The sequence below is a fragment of the Apus apus genome, chromosome 2 (assembly GCF_020740795.1).
Source record: "Apus apus isolate bApuApu2 chromosome 2, bApuApu2.pri.cur, whole genome shotgun sequence".
In the NCBI taxonomy this organism is placed as follows: Eukaryota; Metazoa; Chordata; class Aves; order Apodiformes; family Apodidae; genus Apus; species Apus apus.
Genome location: NC_067283.1, coordinates 45,972,357 through 45,994,974, shown reverse-complemented (window position 1 = coordinate 45,994,974; position 22,618 = coordinate 45,972,357). Strand labels below are relative to the sequence as shown.

The 22,618-nt window shown below is 38.8% G+C and overlaps 2 protein-coding genes across 2 annotated transcripts in view; one reads left to right on the top strand and one right to left on the bottom strand.

Moving 5' to 3' along the window:
* Window positions 1–266: 266 nt before the first annotated feature.
* On the bottom strand, window positions 267–11,208 carry KIAA1143 (KIAA1143 ortholog). The gene is made up of 3 exons (XM_051611894.1): window positions 11,021–11,208; window positions 9,342–9,501; window positions 267–2,279 (listed from the first exon to the last, which is right to left on the bottom strand). The coding sequence occupies exons 1-3, from the start codon at window positions 11,126–11,128 to the stop codon at window positions 2,068–2,070; spliced, it is 480 nt and encodes a 159-aa protein (XP_051467854.1). The 5' UTR covers window positions 11,129–11,208; the 3' UTR covers window positions 267–2,067.
* A 261-nt stretch (window positions 11,209–11,469) lies between these two features.
* The window catches only part of KIF15 (kinesin family member 15), a 37,056-nt gene continuing 25,907 nt past the window's right edge, over window positions 11,470–22,618 (top strand). The window contains exons 1-11 of the mRNA XM_051611212.1: window positions 11,470–11,488; window positions 12,877–12,919; window positions 14,230–14,413; window positions 15,456–15,532; window positions 16,424–16,461; window positions 17,394–17,491; window positions 17,873–18,052; window positions 18,698–18,907; window positions 19,911–20,036; window positions 21,459–21,581; window positions 22,292–22,415. Coding sequence (XP_051467172.1) covers window positions 11,470–11,488; window positions 12,877–12,919; window positions 14,230–14,413; window positions 15,456–15,532; window positions 16,424–16,461; window positions 17,394–17,491; window positions 17,873–18,052; window positions 18,698–18,907; window positions 19,911–20,036; window positions 21,459–21,581; window positions 22,292–22,415 — 1,222 coding nt within the window. The remainder of the gene's footprint in view (window positions 11,489–12,876; window positions 12,920–14,229; window positions 14,414–15,455; window positions 15,533–16,423; window positions 16,462–17,393; window positions 17,492–17,872; window positions 18,053–18,697; window positions 18,908–19,910; window positions 20,037–21,458; window positions 21,582–22,291; window positions 22,416–22,618) is intronic.

The following is a 22,618-nucleotide window of genomic DNA, read 5'->3' as shown; positions in this document are numbered from 1 at the left end:
CTGATCCTTGGCAAACATTTATCTCTTAATAGCCATGTCTCCTAAACTGCCTCACAGCTAAAGTGAAGAGTTTTCAGGCTGTGCAAGAAAAACGTAAGCAAGTATATTTCTGTGCTGACAATCAGAACCAGAAAAGTTTCAGTAAGCAGTCAATGGTTAATTCATTCTTCCAGATGAGTCTCAGCAAGTCAGAGTATTTACTCAGTTGTTGAAATATGCCCAAGTATTCCTTCAGTATACTGTAATGCCACAAGAATTCTCATGGGTGCATTTATGTATATTTAATGGTTTCAAACAAGTTTTAAGTAGATAAAATACATGAAAACAGTAATCCCTGGGAACTTTGGCTTGTGTATTTTTTTTCTTCCTACATTTGATTTTCTTTTTTATATATATGCAGAATACAGATTAATTATGTATTTACAAATGTAACATGTTCTCATGGGAATAATGAGGTTGTCACACGGCACCTCTTGGCAGTATGAACATCAGACCAGTGCTACAACAGGATTTTAATATCCATGTATAGGTCTGATTTTAATTTTCTGAAAGGAGAAGAGATCTCTTCATTTTCAAAACCAGGGTAACATGCACTCATACAATTAATGTACAATAGTATGCAGACTTGCATTTGATCTTATGTGGCAGGAGGCAGGCATGTACAGAGACAGGCAGCAGTCATAAGAGGCTTCCTTATCAGGTGACAAAAAAATTCATTTTATGCACTGGAATTTTCATTAAAATATCTTTGGATGACTTCTAGAAAATATCATTTATTGTTTAATACCAGATTGACACACTAAAATCAGCTGTTTCACACAGCAACGTCAAATTTGCTCCCCAATGAAGCTTTACAGCTCAAATAATTTTTAATGTCCTGTCATGCAGCAGAACTTGTTTCATTGCCTTGTACACTGTAATTCTGCAGCAGTCTCAGGTCTTGCTTAAATATCTTTACAGAACACACCATACTTCCACATAATTTCAAATTCACTAGTCCCATCTCCACCCCTTGTTCTCCCCAATTCCATCAGCTCTCAATGTTATTTTGAATTTCAGCATATCCTGTTACACAAATACTACAGAAATGGTGAATGTGCTAGACACGGGCAACTGAAGAATTTTAAAACTTTGTATCACATTTGTAACATTTCTTGTCTTTAAATCCCTGTTCACAATGTCCTACTTGAAGAAAACCAAAATAAAGTTTTTCCACTGCTTAAAGATGAAATTCTTTTAAATAAGCTGTTTGAGATCCCAAATAGTTATGACCACATACACAGCCAATTGGAACAGATACACTTCAGAAAGAAGACCACCACCAAACCATCACCAATGTGGTAACCGAAGTGCACACTCTCCAAGGGTTTAGGTTATCTTTCTTTTGTGTTAGTTGATACCATCAACTACAATTATTTTTTTTCCATCTTGCTAGCACAATCAAGTCAAATGAATTTTATGCTTCTCAGACTACGCTCACTGAAGGCAGGATTGAGACAATGTGATTTAGCAACTGCAAGTTCACTTACTGCAAGGGCTCTGCAAAGAGCTCATCTGCCAAACCATACCTGAAAAACTCAGTGTAAACTTTTGGTAAGCTGTGAGAAAGGAAACTGCAGCCTCTGTTCCAAAGCAATGAAGTCTTTCTCTGTCAAATTTCAAGCCAACAATTTTTTTTTACAACAGGTAAAAAACATACACCTATCAACTCAGGCTAGTAAATAGAGAGGAAATACATTTTCAGTAATGGAGGACATTTTACAATGTATCGATTTAAAAATTATATAAGCTGGATATGTACAGGCATATTTTGCTACTCATTTGTGACCTCAAATAGCTTTTACATACATAGTTAAATTATCTTTTAAAATAAAGACAGGACATACTGTTCATACAGTTCCATCCGAACTGCGAAGACTTAGCTCTTGCTAGATTTATGCTATGCTTCTCTAGTTGGACTACAACAAAGTAAGCGAAGACTCAGACACTGTGCACCAATTTCTAGGAAAACATTCAATCTTATGCAGATCCATAGAAGAGTAAGTAAAATATAAAAAAATACAACTCCTAGTCATCATTTTCCTCATCATCAAATGAGAGAAGACTGCTATTTTTTATTTGTTTAGCTGTGCTCTGAGAAGTAGTTGCTTCTCTCTTAGTTTTCTTTGCCTCTTTCATCTTCTTACTTGAGCTTATATTGAAGTCCAAAATCTTCTCTGATGAACGTTTGGCTGGTTTCCTGAACATAATTTTTCCATCAGCAGGTTCTTGTTCACCATCTGTAAGAAAGTGAGTAAATTAGAACTCATCTGCGCATGTGCACACACACATACAAACCCCTCACTATTATCTCTTCTTTTTCCACAGGACCAAGAAAGTGAGACCTGTGATAGAAAACAACAATCATGAAAACAAATTTTGCAGCGACAAAATCCATACCAATGAATGTCCCTTATGGCCACACATCTGCTCCATGGCAGCAGGCCCTTGCAGACAGTTCTCCCGCAGTTCCTAATAGGAACAGGCTCACACTAACCAGAGCTTTAACCTAGAATAGACTGTGAGCAGTAGAGCTTTTCCCACACCATCCAGTCACATCCACTTACCAAAATGGAAATTTTACAAGATCCTCTAACTTTCCTTTTTGTAAAATCCATGACAATAAATGCACCTATTTCAGAATTATGGTATCTATTTAAAGAACGAAACGGCACATATACAAGACAAAGTTTTTATTTCTCTTCTAATATCCCCTACCCTGCTGAGACAACTAAAAAGATTACATGGTCATAAACCTGACATTTATTATCATGTAGGGCAAAATTTTTATGCTTCCTTTGTGTCTGCAAAATCACCAGACTATTCCAACTGACTAATTCTGCTCCTCTGCATGTACTAGGGCAAATAATTTTCAAAAGAAGTCCCTTCCAGGATTATCAGGTGGAGGAGGAAACCTGCACAAGTAACAGCATCAAGGTAATATTTCTGGAAAAAAAAAAAGTGAAATTGTAAAGTCATGAATCAGACACAAAGGCTCATGCGGCAGTAGCTTGCAATTTTTCTGTTGTATATGTGACAGGATGTTAGAGAACCATAGGTTCTGTGCAAGATACTTTTCCTCCAGTACTTTATTCAAATTAATTATTCAACAGAAATTTCCTAGCAATATGCATGTGTTTGACAAGATTATGTGCTATTTAATTATAACCAATAAATATATTTTGTCTTTAGCATGAATTCGTTCCTCGGTTCATAAGCATTATGGCAGAAGACCTAAGATTTCAGTGTTATCATAGACAGCACTGGCTGAAACTCTCTTCAGTGCATCCTCCAACAATACAACTATTAAATCTGGTGTCTTGAGGGTTGCGTGGTACAAATTAAAACCATCAACCTCATGGTGGTTGAAGGAAACTTCACTTATAATTCCTTAAGTTTCACAGACCTTTTTTAAGAAGAAACCTGGCTTAAAAACCTAAGCACTAATTCTGTCAATGATTTTTAAAGAATGCACACTTCTGCAGTAGCTCATGAAAGAATACTACTATGCAGAAAATAACTAACCAGATATTGGGAAAATATTTCAGTACTGGTGCATTTGAAAAGCATTACAGTTACAAGGAATTACCAGCCATTATAAACTGTAGATATGACAAGCATACTTGTCAATGGATCCACTGTGAATTTTGCAGGGAAAGCTTAGATGTTTATATGCTACGCGTGGGATACAAAAGTTTAGGAAGTGCCTATGGTAAATTCTGGAAGAGAAAAAGAACTATTTCTGAAAACATATCACATCCAACCAATCAAAATGGACCATATACCATTTCTCTTACAAGCTGGATTAATGATTCAAAATATTTTTCACATAACTGCCTCAAATTTGGGGCTCTGAAATTAAATATAATTCCCCTTGCTAATTGTTGGTTAATTACAATGTTTATTTGGAAACCCAGATCTTCTAACTTAAACAAGATCTGAGGAACATGATACCAGCCAAATTCGGGGGCGAAGGGAAGAATCTCTAAGAAAAAATTCACTTATAAAGCCCAACTGTCTATATGCTTGGGCCAGTCAGCACACAGGCTGTACAGTACCAGTACAGCAGCGGTAACAGGACTTCAAAGCAACCAGGTACTGCATAAGCATGAGGAGCATCAAAAAAATCTAACTGGACACTCTTCTAAAGAGCAATTACTACATTTTCTTATAATGGTAAATCAAAAAACCAACCCCCTACAAAACTGACAAAAGCATATCCACAAAATAAATCAAACAACTATGTACTAAAAAATTTCAATTCTATCCAAAGTCTCCTGCTACCCATGTTGTGAAATGCACAAAATCATTTTGTCTTCTCTACCAGGTGGAGAAACTGACAAGTATCTTCACAATATGAATTTAAACTCTCAATAAGCAAAGCTGAAAAACTGCAACAAAATGGCAACTAGCTTAGCTCTGACCTCCAGGGCCACATTACCATTTGTGGATCATTCTGCATCAAAGGAAAAGATTTTAGCTCTTGGCCTGGTTAAACACTGTCAAAATTTCATTATATGCCAAAGGACATTCCTTTCAGCAGGAAGGCCAGGCCAGCTTCTGAAGGCTATGATGTGTTGTAGTGCTTGACACAGAACGAAGCAGTTGAAGAAACAGCAGGCCCAGCCTTACCCTAAGTAACTTGTGGAAAGAAGAACAGACGGATTATGCTTTTTTAAAAGAATTGGATGTAGCAGCTCAAGAAATGTGTGTTAATTTGTTAAGATTGTCTTTTCCAGCTGGTAAAAGCTTCATCTCATCCCTTCTAATTTTACCAGGCTGTTATGTGTCAGCTGTCTTTTTTGTTTACCAGTGACCTCCAAAAACTGACTTGTATTAAGCAACGCAAAGAAGAGATTGAAGAAACAAACTCAGTCGTAGTAGTTTTTAAAACAGACTGTATCTTCATTATTATGGAATGCAGGATTTCTGAAAAACACACTGAAATACATGAAGTAAAATACAACGAACACAAAAACATTAGAGAAGTAATTAAATTTGCTTCTGATAAAGAGAGTAAAAAAAACTACACCTGCAGCTCAAATTCTGACTCCTCTTAGTCATTGCTGCTTTTAGCTGAATCACAAACCCTTAGAGTGGTCAACTAAGAGGGGTACAATTACATGCTGAGCTGAAAACTCACTTCACAAGTGACATCAATTTAAGAAGCCACAAATGCATGTTTTTTCCGTCTGATTGCAAGTGATGTATTACATAAGTGGAAATGATGGTCTGAAAAGGAAACATTGCCCTTCAGTTTACTGTATTTTTTATTTAGTAGTCATTTGTGTAGTCAGCAGCATCATTTTTCAGCAGTTTCTAGCTGCATGGGTCAATGAGGCAACAACAGGAAACAGTTGCCACCAAACAGACAGGAACAACAGGAGGAGCAGCACAAACAATATTTCAATATATATGTCTGTTCAATGACAAAGGCTGGAAAAAATTATGGTAACCTGGCAAATTCCTTAACGGCTTCTAAGGTTAGAAGTTCAGGTCAGCCTTTCAGATGCTCCTTCTAGTGCTTTTTGTCCACCCATCTCTCTGCATGCCTTGGGAACCATTTAATACAGGAATTCCACACACTGGTGTCATGAAGATAAATGGCCAGTCCTCCTCCGATATTCAGTCTCAATCATTTAGGATGACGCTTGGGAATGTTTTTGTTACTTAAATCCCATAAAATTAACTTTGTTTTAGAGTCCTGCTGTTCACAATATGAAGAGCAGCATGAACTCTGTGATATGTAACAGATATAACAGCTGCTTAAGCTAAGGAAAGAGCTCTGATCTCCAAGACACCATGGACAATTCTCCTTGCCTCTCCCCTCTCGTGTCCTCTCCCAGCCTCAGCATACAGAAGTGAGACAAGAAGAATACTGAAAGACTTGGAATGAGCAAGGACAGCCTCTGCCAAATTTGGTCATCTGCATGTATCAAAGTGTCCCAGAGGCCAGATGAACTAGAAAAGCAGAAGAAAAATCAATTCCATAGAATATAAAAAATGCTCAGATAAACTACCTTGTAGTAATTGCCATCTTCTCCTTTGTGCAAATTTAATTTCTCATAAAACCATTTTTCTTTGTCTCTGAATCAACAGTAATAACTTATTAAAATGCTGCATAAAAATATTAAACAAAATGACTGTTGATAAACAAATTACTATTTTTAAAAAGCTCCTGAGTCAGTCCTCCATGGAGAAAAGTATTTCAATATGGGAGGGTGTTTTCTCATATAAGATTCAGTCCTAAATAAAAAAGTTCCCTGTGGCAAAAGCCAATGTACAAGCTTGACATTTTTTCTTCTGCCTTAGGAGGCAACTAAGTGCATCTGCAACACTAATCAGCTGTTTTTGCCAAATTAATGCATCTGTATAAGAAAATGCAAGTCACAGGAACTGCTTGTGCCTGAAATTAAAAACTGTAGCTGCATCAAACTGGTTACAGAAGAAAATGAAGGAGAAAGGATGAAAATGAGATAGCGAAAATCCTGTAATAATATTCCAAACTGAAGCCTGAAGCCAAGGAACTTCAAATGAAGACAACCACTGCAGATATAGAAGAGGGCAGAAACTCAAATCTGAGTACTTTCCATGGTTTTGAAAAATCTAACAGCTTCTATTCCCAACAGGTAATTAGCAGTGCATTACTTATGATCTATCAAAGTGCCGCAGCACTGATGGATGCATGGTGGAAAGGAAGATTATCAGTTGGGAAATTTACTTCCTTGCTACCTTTTCAGTTTCACATAATTTCACTAATGATCTGATTTGGGGCTATGTATTATGGTCTAGCACCCATTGAATTAATTGCACTTTCAACTCTGGGATAAAAATCAAAGCAACAAGGTAATCAAATCATGCAGCATCAAACTTTCTTTATACTTCCCATTTTAAGAATTGACAATTATAAGGAGAAAAAAATAAAAGAAATTAACATGTTATTCAAAACTCTCTTTGTTAAACTGGAAGTGACCAACTGTCTAAATACCTACCTCTGATTAGAAATCAGGATTTAAATCTGGAGGTCAGACTGACAGTGCAAAGGTGGACAAAGACTCAGAAAAGCCTTCAGCAAGCTGTAGCACAGTCACCCACACCTTGAGTGAAAATCTCTCACTGGGTCCTCTCTATAGCAGATGAACATAGTAGCACTTAACCTATTTATTCCCATAAGAAAAAAAAAAAAAAAGGAAAAGGAGGCCAAGACCTCACATTAACAGCAAAGGCAGATGGATGAACAACACAATAATGCAGAAGAGAGGGCAGCAGTCCCCAGAGTATAGTAATTCAACGCTCCTGCTAATCTAATACTGTCGATTTTTTGCTACAAATACAAGTTATTACTCAGGGGCTGAAAGGGTAATAAGCAGAGGTGCCAAAGTCCTACTACCATCCTCACAATACACAATTGTGATTTAGGAGTGTCTTTTTCCACTAAACTAGTTCAGTTACTCATTCAGGCACACTTCCATTTCATACTGTGTATTCAACTTGGTAGCTCTTTTGGACTTTTTTCACAGCATGGACTCCACCTCAATAGATTCTCATGGACAACTACTTCTTTTTGCCCAGCCTTACAAAATAATTCTTCCTCCTACTGTGATCATTCAAAATTCAAGTTGCTTATATAAAAAGGAAACCAATGCTTAGAAAGAATCATGCCATTTCCTTCCAATAGCTTGACATTTCTCCCAAGACTAAGAAGGTGATCCCACTTTTGAAAAGAAATCATGTAACAACTTTACAAACTGCAACAGCAAGCACATGCATTGCACTTCAATGGCAAGAGACCAGGAAGTAAGCTGGAAGCTGAACACATTTTCTCAGAGGAGTTCAAATTATATAAACACAGACCTCAGTCCACTACCAGGTTGCACCTTACATATACACACCCACCTGCAGAAACAAATCAGTTTTATTCAATGTCACGCTAACTTACATTATAAAATTAAGACTTTTTCATCAATCTGCTTTCCAAAGCATAAGATTCTGAACGTATTTCCTCCCACTAGTGCTATTTGACTTCTCCATTTATACCACTTCTATCAGTTCAGTTTTAACACATACTCCTACATAAATACAGCACAAACCCAGATTTTTTAATCCAAATGGCAGAAAAAAAAGACTGAAGCTAAGGATGTCATATTGATAGCCATGTTCTAGCCTCTTAATTTGCTCTAAAATCAATTTATGGCCTTTGTAAATAGCCACAATAGCTAACTGAGGAAAAGATCTACAGCTTCTACAAATAATCTTTCTGGTTTATACTTGAGAGGTTCCAGTTCTATATTCTTAATTATCAAGACATTTCCACTAACAACAGCAACATCTACTTTTAATCTGTCATGTCTTCTGTCAGCAAAAATAAAAATGAAGCTACATTTCATCACACCCTGTGTGATGATGGAAGGTTTTAAACTCTCAAAGCATTTATGTCAACCATATCTGAATTATGAATACTGACAGAAATTCTTAATGCCACTGTATTCATCAGTTTCAAATCTTTATTGTCTAACTACAGTAGCCGCTCCCACACCACTTCCACCTTTCCATTCTTGAAAAGCCTGTTAAATAACTTAGGCAAAGCTTTATAACTCTTTGCAGCAAATAAACCTTTTTTTCTATACCTTGCTGCTTCCTGGTGCTACTCTACCACTTGTTATTTTCAAATAGCCCATTTAGTTTTGCTTAGTATCTTTGCAAGTCACAACACATACTGCAGATGATTTTAAGCAAGTAATAACATGGAAGAGTCAGTTAAATGAAGATGTTACTCACCTTACACACCTGCCATACTTCCACTGAAGCACTAACCCAAGTTTGCTCCTTCTGCCCATACACTCTCTTTCATGAACTCATACCATTACCTTTAAGACATCCACAGCACCATCAAATTTGGCTGAACTACTTAATGAGTTGAAAAATCATCACATGTGATGTCAAAACACCGCGTGCTAGGATGATGACACACCATAGCAAAACAACAACAAAAAAAAGAAAAAAATTAAAAAAACCCAAACAACCAAAGAAAAAAAAAGAGAAAGAAAGAAAAAAAAAAAAGGTGGTATTTGGAGGTAGGATGATGCACAATCAAGAAGCACAAACTGCAACCCTATAAAAAGCCAGAGAACTTGGATATGTACTCAACAACTTCAGGGATGACAAACCCAAATTATGAAAAGTTTTAATTTGAAAAATTAAAGGTAGTATTACCATAGAAAGTTAAACAAATATCAAGCTCTCTTGTATGGGTTATCTCTCTTTGGCTATACTAAGCAAGAAATCAGGAGTTTGAAATTCACCTGATTCATTTGACTTCAAGGCCTCTTTAATTTGCTTTTTAATTTTCATTGCTTCTTCAGCAGTCAAATCCCCTTTTTTCAGTGTTACCACTTGAGGCTGTTCATCTTCGTTGTCACTGCCATTCTCACCATCATCGTCTGCAAGTGGAAGCTGCTCTCTCTAGACAGGAGAGAAAGAAAACCAATTCTCATCACAACATTAAATCACAAAAGCTAAGGGGGGTAGAAGCTAGTACTGTTTGGTTTCACTTCTGCAGTGAGAGTAGCAAGGAGACCTGGCACAGCTGTCCATGCCAGGCCCTCCAAACACACTTTGTCTAAATGGCGCTCCAGTTCTGTCACTGAGCAGCCCCTACACAAAATCAGTATGGGCTCTTCTAATTAAAGACAGTAGAAACTTGGAAGTTAGGAAACTCATTCCACTTGTTATCTTTGTTGTACAAGCACTGACTGCCATGCAACACAAAGAAGATCTTAAATGCATGGGTTGAAATTTGAATCTTCTACACTGAACTCAAACCAACGTAATGGAAAAAGGAGCCCATGGTGGCTTTGTTACTAAAGCTGCCTGACCAAGCAACTGTAAGCATTTCTGACACAAGGAAGACCATAACCCTGTTTCCACTCTTTCAGACTTGTTCTCCGAGACAGAAGAATCATTTGGAATAAAAATTTATATAAATAAACTTACTGACATGGAAAGCTCAGTGCAACAACAGAAAGCATGGCAATATTACAGGAACAAAAAATTTCACCTTACAAGGAAAATCATAGACAGTATTACCACAATCTGCTAAAGTTACCAACAGATGGGCAAACTGCAATCTTCCTGAAGAACTGAAAGCTTTCATACTACATTTACTGAATGCCTGCTTTTATCCCAGACTCCAGCTTTTCACAAATAACGATGAACCTCTTTCTTCCAGCATCCTGGAAAACCTTAGTTAGCTGGAAACACACGTAAAAGCACAATGGAAACACTGAGGGGGAGGGGGGGTGGAGCAGAAAAAGAATGCCCTCAGAACAGGCTGGATTTTAACAAGCTGGCTCCAACCCTCCTGCTCCCACCCTGCCTTCCTGGCCACCACACTGGAGTTTGTGTCCACTGACCTGACGTTAAGGTGATGTTAAACCCTGTCTAGTATATTTTTTTGCCATACTCTCAACATACTTATTATTATTATTGTTGTTGTTATTATTATTCCTGCCTGGGCTTTGTAAGGCCAGCTAAACTCGGGGCATTATTGCTGTTTCTTCCGTGGCCCCCACAGACCACCAGGCACCAACAGGTCGGCACTGCCTGCTCTGCAGAGGGCACCATCATCGCCACGGCTGCGATTATTGAAAGCAGCAACGGGGAAGTTTGTTTTGGTTTGGTTTTTTTACTGCTTGAATCTCCAAGAGAGAAGCAAAAACAAGTTACGGGAGCAGCCTCAGTTAATTCTGAGCAGGTAACTACTGCTGCCCGTCGGCCTGCAGGGGCAAAGCCTGGGAGAGCCGCTTCCCCACCGCCCGCCACGGGGCCTCCCTCCCGCGCTCACTGTGAGCCCCAGGCGGAGGGTGGTGGCCGGGCAGGCCCAGCGGGGCCGGCCGCCGCCGTGGGACGGGAAGCCGGACCCCGACACGGAGCCCACGGGGAGGGAGGGCCGCGCAGCCCGAGCACGGGGCCAGGCCGTTACCTTGGTTTCCACCGTGGGCCCCTCCCGATACCCGACCTGCCGCTTGAAGCGGCTGAGGAAGGCGGGCTCGGCCGGCCGCACGTAGGAGACCTGGTTCCTCTTGCTCATGGCCGCCGCCGCGCCCCGCCCCCGCCTCCCCGCGCGCTTCCGGCCCGCGGGCGCCAGCGGACGGCGGCCCTAGAGGGACACAACGGACACACACCCCCCCCCCCCCCCCGTCCCGCCTGCCAGGAGTGCCCGCGTCACGTGACGGAGGCGCGGGCCCGCCCAGCCAATGGCAGGGCAGGAGCCGGGCCGGGCAGGCGGGACATGGCGGCGCGCGGGCCGGCTTCGGGAGGGGCGGGGCCGCGCGGCCGCCGCTCCGAGCGCCAAATTCAAACGCTCCGCCATCTTGGGGAGGCGGGCGGGGGGCGGCGGCGCGCGGGGGGCGGCGGGGCCCGGCCAGGATCATGGCTCCCGGCGTGCGAGGTGGGTGCGGGGACGCGGCCCGGAGCGGCTGAGGGCTGGGCAGCTGCCGGCCGGGCCGGGCCGGGGCGGGGGGGCTCGGCGCTCGGCGGGGGGACGGTTCCCCGGGGCTGCGGCCCTCCCGGGGGCGGCCGCGGTGCTGGGGAGCGGCGGGGCGGGAGGGGAGGGGCGGGGGGACCCCCCGTGTGTCCCGGGACTGCTCGGGGTGGCTTGGGCTGCTGTGATGTTACCGCTTACAGGCGTTCAAGTCAAAGCAGGCCCTTCAAGGCTGGAGCTAGCAAGTAAACTCTTATTGATAAACGACAAATCCATAGATATTTGTCGTACTGTTAGAACATATTGATAAACTATACTAATAAATTAATAAACTACAGCTAACTCGGTTAACTGCAAGTCAGTAATTTCCCAAGATTGTGCAAGTATCTATCAGTCTTCCTTTCCGTCTTTAAATGCACTGCTCTTCTTATTTTTTATACCTCGTGTTTTGAAGAACAAACAGCTGAATTAGAAGTTAGCACATTTCTGTTATTGTGTGAATGGAAGCAAGTAGGCTGACATCGCAGCAGCAGGATGTTTAGGTAGCAGGAGGGCTGATGGGAAGGCTGGTGCCATCGCACCTCCTTATTAATCCGGCTTTTAAAGGGATCCTCCTGCAGCACAATCTACGCACGTTTAGAGACTTTACAGTGTCTTTATTACTGGAGTACTTCGGTAAATCAACTGTCATTGCAGATTTAGTTAATTTTTAGATTCTGTTATGTTACTTAGGTAGTGTTTGTACTAACTAACCTGTGTGAAATAATTTCATGTCAGATTCACCCTGAGGAAGAAGTAAGTCACTGTGTCTACCTATGGGGGAGTATGTGCTGCTGCCTTGAAACGTGAAGCTGTGAAAAATGATGCTCGTACATACAGGAGAGCTTTATGCTTTACCAAGTGCTCAATGTTACTTGACAAAAGTGAAAGTAGTACAGCTACTCTGTTACAAAGGTCTAGGAAACTGACTTTTTGCAGTCACATCAGTAAAACTATCTCATGCTGTATCGGTTTTTCTGCAGTGAGTTAGCAATTTTTACCACTTAATGGTAATCTATAATCCTATTAGCATTTATGTTCCTAATTCTCCAAGATACTTACGAAACCTTTTATACATTTACAAGTGTGTAGATGCTCACCTTGTGCGACTGGACCTTTCTTTGCAAGAAGCTGCAACCTTTCTGTGAAAGGAAGAGAGTTACTAGATGTTTTTGCACACGTTTCATGCGTGAACCAGATATTTATAAAGCTCTCCATTTATCTCCCTCACCACTGCTAACAGTACTTTCTATTTAAATGGGGTTTTTGAGCAGTAATTTTATCTTGTTTAATTTTTGTGTGTTTCACTTTTATAGGAGATTTACGTGATGCTGCATTACCTTCGCTGAACTCTCCTAGGTAAAGTACTATTGGCCAGTTTCCAGATATGAATAAGCATGTTGCACAGAAAGTGAAAACTAAACCTAGTATAACTCCATAAAATCATTTAAAGGTTTTTTTTCTTTCCATGTTTTCCTGCACAAGATTATTGCCTTTCTCTCTGAACTTCCTTATAGTTTAAAACAAATAAAGAAAAAGTTCTTTTAGTAAGTGTCGTTCTGAGGCATCGGATTCCTCTTGGAATCCTGCCATGCAGTGAATCCTCATTTGTCCACTAATTCTGCAATTTCTCTGAAGAGCTATTCCACAAGGAACTTCAATTCTGTGAGGAAGTCCTAAGCTAAAACAAAAACCAAAAAGCCCTCCTCCAAATATAAACAGTTTCTACCACAATTCAGAATAATATCTAATGAACAAAGATTCAGCAAGTTAATATTGCATGTCTTAAATCCAGTACATCTTGCCTTTCTCAGCTGCTTCCACTTCATTTTCAGCTCTTTCTTCTGCCACTCCCCAGCCCCCCACTTCAGTCATGAAATGGTTCCCTCTCTTTTAAAACTATTCAGTTCCTTCCTCTTGTTTACCAAAAGTAAAAATCAGTAACAGTTACAATACCCCCATGCTATAACTGGCTTTTGGGAGAGAATGGAGAAAAGTCAATCCAAGGTTGCTGCAGTTTCATGTAGGAATTTAATTCTTTAATATTATATCAGTATATTGGTATTTATGCCAGGACTCCTCAAAGCTTTAATACTCACGCACAGTTACTTGTTCAAGCAAAATTTACTGATGCATATACTGATAAATAGGTTAAGGATGTAGGTGCAGCTGCAGTTTATTAGATTCATGGATCAAGAATTGATTGTTCTTTCCCTTCCTGAAAGTAGTAAAGAAAAACACTAGTAACTTTCTTGCTCTAGCATCATCTGCTCCGTTTGTAAAGTCTTTTTATATCTTCCAGTACTAAGAAGGCTGCCTGAATCCCATAGTCTTAGAAACTACAGAATGTTGTTGTCATTATTTTATTATTATTTTTTATTACTATAGCACTGGTTTTATAGATCTCAAGGTGAAATCTATTTTTTTAGAACTGATGTTACATGCAGTAAATGCCACTAACTTCATATTCTTTGTTTCTAAATCTGCCACATTGTTACCTTTAATAAATTGGTGACTCGTGATGAATTGATGTGTACGGCTAGAAGCAGTATATTTTCAGGAGGGACCTTCGTATGACTTCACATGCTTAATCTGACTTTTGTGATTTAATTTTATCAAAAGCTGGTATATCTATTTTGAAGTGATGTAATGCATAAATATTCATTTAGTGTCGAAGGTGACGCTATCAAAGTTTACGTGAGGGTACGTCCTCCTTCAGAGGGAACTGCATTGGCCGATGGAGATCAGGGCTTGTGTTTGTCTGTTCTTTCATCAAATACCATCCGTCTGCATTCGAAGCCTGAGCCAAAGATCTTCACTTTTGATTATGTTGCAAATATGGAAACAACACAGGTAATAACTTCCAGAATCTCAGAGCAGTATTGCAGTTTTTCCCTAAATTTTAGCAACTACTGCCCTAAACCTTTCTAAATATGTAATGCCTCAGGTCTTGGTTTTTGCAGTGGTCAGATTGGTAATATGTAGTTACAGTGTAGAAATGTTGCACTGTATTCTGCTCTCTTAATAGTTTAAATGCATGTTTTTAACCAGTTTTTTATTATTAAAAGTTTACATTAAAAATTGAAGCTTCTATTGGTAAATATTACAGTAACACTATAGAAAATTAACATCCCCTATTGAAACAAGCATATAAAAATACCTGGAAATCAGTAACTCGTATTAAAGATGTGATTGGTATATTAGGAACTTAAGAGTGTATATTCTGTTTGTTATATTTCCTTCTTATACATTTTCCTTTAAATTATACACTTTTCAACTAGGACAGGTAAGACTGGAAGGAAAATCCTTCAGTTTAATTTTTGTAATATTGTGGTTCTGAAATTTTGAACACAATCTTAATTCCACTAAGACTTCAATTCCATTTAACTCACATTTAAAAATCCAAATCCTGTCTGCTGTAGGCTGGTGTTTGTAGCTTCCTGCAGGTCTAGGAGAAATGCATGAAAATAGATGAGGCTAACGGTTGTGCAGATTTGTTGATGTTGCCACTGTGGAGTGCCATATGTTGGAGGTTAACTAGATTTGATGAGTGTCATAGGCTCACCTTTGACCTGCTGATGGTATAAATCACATAACGTAATCAAAAACACCAGACCAAAATGAATATCATACAGATTTGAAAGCCATTACTATGATGCCGAGTTTTTATTCTTTTTCGTACAGTTCCCAACAAGGAATATGTTTTTTTCAGGGGGAATGATTTATGTCACAAAGGCTTAGGATATATTGTTTTGCTAGGAGAACCGCAGGGGTCATGATGCATGTCTGACCTTAAGGAATGTGTCTATTTTATGAAGTGATGGCATAGAAAATGTCTAATATAAGAAATACTTAAGTGACTGGATCCAAGTGCCTTCCCTTTCCTTGTCCTCAGGAGTCAGTGTTCTCAACTGTGGCCCGAAATATTGTTGAATCTTGCATGAATGGCTACAACGGAACCATCTTTGCATAGTAAGTCCTTTCATGGTATTTCATAGCAGTTGCAACACTTGAGACTGTGTTAATGAGGAGTTGTGGTTTTAAGTGCCAGAGCCTGCCTAACGGTGCAGTAAGCTTTGGAAGTGCTTCCATAGTGCAACACAACATAGGGAATGTTCCTGCAATATTAAGGAGTACTTTTTATTCCTCTTTCAGAGAAATCTGCTTGTAGGTGTTATGCTTCAAATTCTTAAGGCCAATGATGTGGATTATAAGTTCATTTCAATTTTACTATCATTCATCTAAATATTAGAAGTTTTATGGTACTATGAAAGAGAAAACTAGTTTTCAGTATGCCCATAGTAAAATGGAATGAAAATCACTTTGACTTGATATATAGCCAGCTCAAGTCTTCAGCGAGTCTTTGTTACAGTATGAAAATGCAAAAATACAAAATGTGGAAAAATTAAGTGGAATTGCCCTGAAGTTTCTCTAGCATGACTAATAACTGAGTTAAAAAAAAGATATATTCCACTTAAAGGTACTTCCCTCATTTTGGGTTTATGTGCACTACTGAGTGACACACAACTCAACAGACTGAGCCAAAAATTATTTTAATGTATATATTTAAGAGCCATTATTGAAGTGTTAAGTTGTTATTCCTCTTTCCAACAGAAACAGGGAGGAAAATGGTGGGTAGCACGGGGAACAAAAGGTGATTTATCCAACAGTATTTCATGGTCAAATTTGCTGTTTTGTTCTTATACCTCTTTAGCTGACCAGTTTCTCAGCTTGCCTCTTTTTTATCTTCAGTTTAGAAGAGTTTTTTTTTCATTGTAAACTGAGTTCTCCTTAAAAGATGCAGATGAACGAAAACTTCAGAGCCAGAGTAAAGCTTTATCTGACTTTTTTTTTTTTTTTTAGTGGCCAGACTGGGTCAGGAAAAACCTTTACTATGATGGGTAAGTGTGTGAGAGAGCTTAATCTTTCAGTGGTTTCTTAATGTGATGGGTTTTTTTTTTTTTGTCTTGAGTTGAAATGACACTTTGCTTAAACACCAGGATGATTTAGATTTTAGTCTTCCTGCAGATAACTTTAAGATTTAAGAAATGATGTAGTGCTCAGTGCAGTTGCACTTGCATCATATCAAAAGAGTGAAATATAGGTACCCTCCTCTGTCTTGTTGAAGAAGTAGATTATATTTTTTCCATTTTAACTGGAAAGAAGCTTTTCAATTAAATCAAATACTTCTAGTAAATTTTCTCAAAACTGAGTATTCTCCTGGTTCTCTGTTTGGCAGATATCCCTTACATATGTAGGAAAATATTCTAGTGTGCAAGAGTTTTTCATGTTAAAATATAGTGAGATTTTCAAAATAACTGCTTCCTAACCAACTAGGAATTGAAGGCATCCCTTTGTAATCTTGTTCTTCATACAGAGGTGATTTTAAATGCATTGAAATTGTACTTGGCTTTAGAAAGCTACGGGAATAACGAAAACCAGTTTGGCTGACATGGTTTTGAGGACTATATAGAAATTAACCAAACATGGGGACAAATCACTCCATCTTTCTGGTTCTTCAAATCAGGGTTAAGGTAGCTGTATTGACATGCTTGCACATCTCTACATTTTCTATGGAAGTCCAAGTAGTTTATACTGTTTTAGACTCAGGTGACCTATGTACAGGTGAAAAAAACTTTCACAAGCATCTGTTTATGGAATATTATCTTAGGTCTTGAAAGCTGATTTTATTGCATTTCGTCTGTGATTTTGCCGTAAACTGACTAAAACCTAGTTGTTGACGTTTTCTCTAAGGATATCTTGAAAAGGTCAACCATTGCTATTCAGTAGTACTAATTAATTGTTTTTGGTTTTTTATTAAAAATTTCTTTAGGACCATCTGATTCCGACAATTTCACTCACAGTCTGAGAGGTGTAATTCCACGGAGCTTTGAATACTTATTTTTTCTAATTGAACGTGAAAAAGAAAAGGTACTTTTATACTTATTATTGCTGTGAAACCAATGTCTCACATTAAAAACTAGCTAAGGCTGTTTGATAAGCTGACTGTGTAGCAGTTAAGTTTCCAGGCTAGTTGCTACCTTGCATGAAATTTATTAATAAAAAACACTTGCATCTAGTACTTTATCAAATTATAATTTCTTCAGACACAGATGTGCTTGTATTTTTCAGTCCAAAAATGCATCTGTAGGTTTCTGGATGTTGGTTGTCACCTGGTCATCAGAAATGTATACTATGCAGAATATATATGCAAACTAGTAGCTTAAAGGGTGTGTAAAAGACTCACTGCCATACAATGCCAGGCTTAATAAAAATCGATCTGTTTATAGTGTAAATTACTGTGTTTTTCAGGCTGGCAATGGAAAGAGTTTTCTCTGCAAATGCTCATTTATTGAAATCTACAATGAACAGATATTTGACTTGCTAGATTCTGCTTCAGCTGGACTCTTTCTCAGAGAACACATCAAGAAGGGAGTCTTTGTTGATGGTGCTGTTGAACAGGTGTTGTCATCTGCTGCTGAAGCATATCAGGTATTTTTTGTCACAATGTTTTGAGTGTTTATCTTGATGCTTATTTGGTAAATGTTCCTCTTTCATTAAAGCAAATCATTTTTACATAGTGTCTGTGATACCCTCTTCCCCTATCTCTTGCTTTCAAAAAACAGTGTAAAAAGCTGTTTCCAGACATGTAAGAAATCATATAGTTCTGCATTTTGGAATATATGCATTGCAATTACAGTAATCTTTCCCTAACACTTGCCCTTCATGTCTTTAAAAGAACAACAGAAAACTACGTCTCCTGTGAACTAGGCAGTGGGTATTCCAGAAACTGCCAGATTTCTTTCTCCATGACTGAGGTTTATACTTACAGTACTTCTATGACTTGAAATATTTTTTCCCTTGTGTACTGCTAGCATGCACCAGTATTGGACATGTTATCCTTTCAAACACAATGGCACCCTTGGAGATAAAAGTGAATATTAACAGTGTTTTTATTAGCCTTGACTGAAGACTATATTTTTCAATTTTAAAATTGGAATGAAGTAAAAAACAAAAAAATCCTTGTCCTTGAGATTTTGGAAGCTGTTGCGCTTGCTGCTGGTTACTCCAGCTGTATATAAATAGTGGATACAGGCTGGGATATTTGATATTATCTGATGTCTTTTTCATGTTTAGATATTAACTACGGGCTGGAGAAACCGCCGTGTAGCATCGACCTCAATGAACAGAGAATCCTCAAGATCACATGCAGTTTTCACTATCACAGTGGAATCCATGGAGAAGAACAATGACATTGTTAACATTCGATCTTCCATGCTCAACCTGGTAGACTTGGCAGGATCTGAGAGACAGAAAGACACCCATACAGAAGGACTGAGGTTAAAGGTTAGTTCTGTAGTATCTGTGACATCTTTCTCCTTTCAGACCACAGAATTGTCAGAGTTGGAAGGGATCTCTGGAGATCACCTAGTCCAACTCCCCTAGAGCACGTTACTCAGGGCTGCACCCAGGCGGGTCTAGAATATCTCCAGACAAGGAGACTCCACAATCCTCCTGAGCAGCCTGTTCCAGGGCTCTGTCACCCTCACTGTGAAGAAGTTTTTCCTCATATTTAAACGCAACTTCCTGTGTTCCAGCTTGTGCCTGTTGTCCCTTGTCCTGTCACTGAGAACTACTGAAAAGAGTCTGGCTCCATCCTCCTTGCACCCACCCTGTAGATACTTAGAGGCATTAACAAGGTCTCCCCTCAGCCTTCTCTTCTCCAGGCTAAAAATTCCCAGCTCTTTCAGCCTTTCCTCATAAGAGAGGTGCTCCAATCCCCCAGTCACCCTTGTTGCCCTCCACTGGATGCTTTCTAATAGTTCCCTGTCTCTCTTGAACTGGGGAGCCCAGAACTGGATGCAGTATTCCAGATGTGGCCTCATCAGGGCAGAGTAGAGGGAGAGAATGACCTCTCTTGACCTACTGGCCACACTCTTCCTTATGCAACTCAGGATTCCATTTGCCTTCTTGGCACACTGCTGGCTCATGGATAATTTACTATCTACCAGGACTCTAAGATCCTTCTCCTCAGAACTGCTTTCCAACAGGTCCACCCCTAACCTATATTGGTGCTTGGGGTTCTTTCTCCCCAGGTGCAGGACCCTACACTTGCTCTTATTGAACCTCACTAGGTTCTTCTCTGCCCAGCTCTCCAGCCTGCCCAGGTCATGCTGGATGTCAGCACAGGCCTCTGGAGTGTCAGCCACCCCTACCAGTTTGGTAACATCAGTGAACTTGCTGAGGATACACTCTGTCCCCTCCTCCAGATATACCACCCTGTTCCAGCCACTAAATCTGTTCACCTTTGTTCTCTTCTTTCTTTGTGGTTTTTTTTGTTTTTTTTTAGGAAGCAGGTAACATAAATCGATCACTAAGTTGCCTGGGCCAAGTAATCACAGCACTTGTTGATGTGGGTAATGGAAAACAGAGACACATTTGTTACCGGGATTCCAAGCTCACTTTTCTGTTACGGGTAACACTTCCTCCAAATTTTATATACTGCTTGAGGTGTAGAAAATATATTTGTTTGGGTTGAGTGTTTTTTACTCTAAAAAGCTGAACTCGGGTACATTAAAAATTTATTTCAATATTGGGCAGGTGAAAGAAGGCTTGAAAAATACCTTTTTTTGCCTAAGCAGACTTCAAGTCAATTTATTGCTGTTAACAGACAACAACATTTTTTTTAGGCTCATAACCTCCTTTTACATATTTGCAAGTTTTAAAGAAGAGGAAGCATATGTTTTCATCCTTGTAATTTGGGAAATGCTGTGTATCATGATGTGATGTTTAGAGATGTGTTGAAATGTTTGACAGGACTTCCAGAATTAGCTGATGTGTGCTAAGTGTTGGTGTGATGTTAAGAATTTGTTAAACTTAGTTTCTTACCTGAGAGTTTATGGGCTGTTTTTTGAGATGCACAGAAAACAAAGATGAAAGCAGCCAATGATTCATTGGATGCCAACACTCACCAAAATTCTGTGAACAATAATAAGTAATATCAGTAATGTCTTTTTGTATTGTGTTATAGCACTGGTACATAGTGTAGTATTTGTGTTATAACAGTATTGTTGTGATCACAGCAAAATTTCCCAATTATTCCATCCCTGTTCCATGTATATCTTAGAATTGCGAACCTCTGAAGAATGATGTTCTTCCAGTGCAACCCAAAATACATACAAATTGGAAGATTTGCAGCTGCAGAGCTGTTACTTTCCTGAGTGTTTGTGGATTTTTTTTAAAGTGGTTGTACTGCAAAAAAGTCCACAAACATGACCTTCTCTACTAGACAGAGAATGGCATTGGGGCCTCTGGGCTATTTTGCAGTACTAGGCTTTTTGAGACTTAGATACAACTGCTGCCTTCTCTAGAAACTGGAGAACTACTTGTCTAACAGGATGGAGATATTTGAAGACATGCATATAAAAGGGAGAGAGGTTCTTTTTATATCCTTAGTCAAGAATCTGTTGGTTTGTGATTTTGTTTGTTGGCAATTGCCACTAGAAAATAGTTTAGAACAAACAACAGGCTAGATGATGTTAGAGTGTGAATAACAATCTGCTAATGACCAAGATTAAAGTGAAATATCTACTTTATTCCCTGATATTTTTTTCCTGTTTTAGTTTTTTTTTCCCTGCTGTTCAAGTGTAACAAATATCTCATTGTTGATTGGTGATATAGAATCAGGGCTTTGAAAATCCAAATAAAGTCTTTATTTACAGTCACATCCTTTATAGCGATGTTTGACATAAAAATTTCAGAAACTTTAGTATGGAAATACGTTAAATAAAATCTTTTCTGCCTTTTGTTCAAAGTGATACACAGTAGCTCTTAGGTGATGGCTTCTTGCTGTAGCAAAACACATGCAAATGAAGATAACTGCTATGTTTTTAAATAGGATTCCCTTGGTGGTAATGCAAAAACATGCATAATTGCGAATGTTCATCCAGGATCCCGGTGTTTTGGTGAAACACTGTCCACCCTTAATTTTGCTCAGCGAGCAAAGTTGATTAAAAATAAGGTAAGAGAATTCAATATCTTTATTGTTGCAACAATTTCTCGCCGCTTAAACTACACATCTGCAGACAGGACACCTTCATTGGAATACTCTGGTGCTTTCACTAATTTAAATTACTATAACTTATTTTAAAGTACTAAGTTTTCTTTTCTAAATGCTTATGACATGATTTTTGAAAAGAACTTGTTTGCTTTTGATTATGAATAGAGTATAACATCTGGGGACAAGGTACTGGCTGATAGTAGTGTGTGTTCATTACTTTTTCTCTGAGCACTGCATTGGAAAAAGTAAGTAAATAAGTACTAAAAAATAAAATTGTCATTAAAAAATCAGTTTTGATAGTATTTCAGTGCATCTAGCTTTTATATATGCTAATTCCCAAAACATCATTTATCATTAATTGATTTTGAAAGTATGTTGTGATCTGGCTGGAAACTTCTGCCTTTGATGTATAGGGATTAGCTTTGTTGGTCAAAAAACTCCAAAGAAAATTCTGTAGAAAACATTATTTTTTTAACCAATATTTGCAGCTAAAGTGCAACTTACTGGTTTCTCAGTAAATCAAAGATTGCTATTCCCATGAGTTCATCCTTTCCTAAGATGGAAAACTTCTCAATAGTTTCATTGTTTTGCAGTCTTTTATTTTATCCTATCACATATCAATATTTTTATTTGTACCTCTTCCTAATTTTCTCTTTAACATTTTTTGAAAGGCTGTGGTAAATGAAGACACACAAGGAAATGTGAGCCAACTGCAAGCTGAAGTCAAGAAGCTGAAAGAGCAGCTTGCTCAGCTTACTTCAGTGCCATCTATGCGTGATACTTCTGTATCACAAGGTAAGACTTGGGAATGAGAGGAGAGAGAACTTGCTACTTTTTTAGCCTAGAGTGTTGGAGCCTTAAGTAGTTTAAGTTTCTTAACAATTCATATTTTTGTAGGGACTGAACTACAGAAGTTGCATTTGTCTTATGGATATCATTGCCTGTATTTGTACCTAATATTTTGCAGAAATGGTTAACTGATTTTATTTTCCTCCTCC

Coding starts and splice junctions, on each gene's coding strand:
- KIAA1143 (XM_051611894.1), bottom strand. CDS start 11,128: ATGAGCAAGAGGAACCAGGTCTCCTACGTGCGGCCGGCCGAGCCCGCC. Junction 9,502..11,020: donor GGCCCACGGTGGAAACCAAG/GTAACGGCCTGG, acceptor TCTCCTGTCTAG/AGAGAGCAGCTTCCACTTGC. Junction 2,280..9,341: donor CTTGAAGTCAAATGAATCAG/GTGAATTTCAAA, acceptor ACTTTCTTACAG/ATGGTGAACAAGAACCTGCT.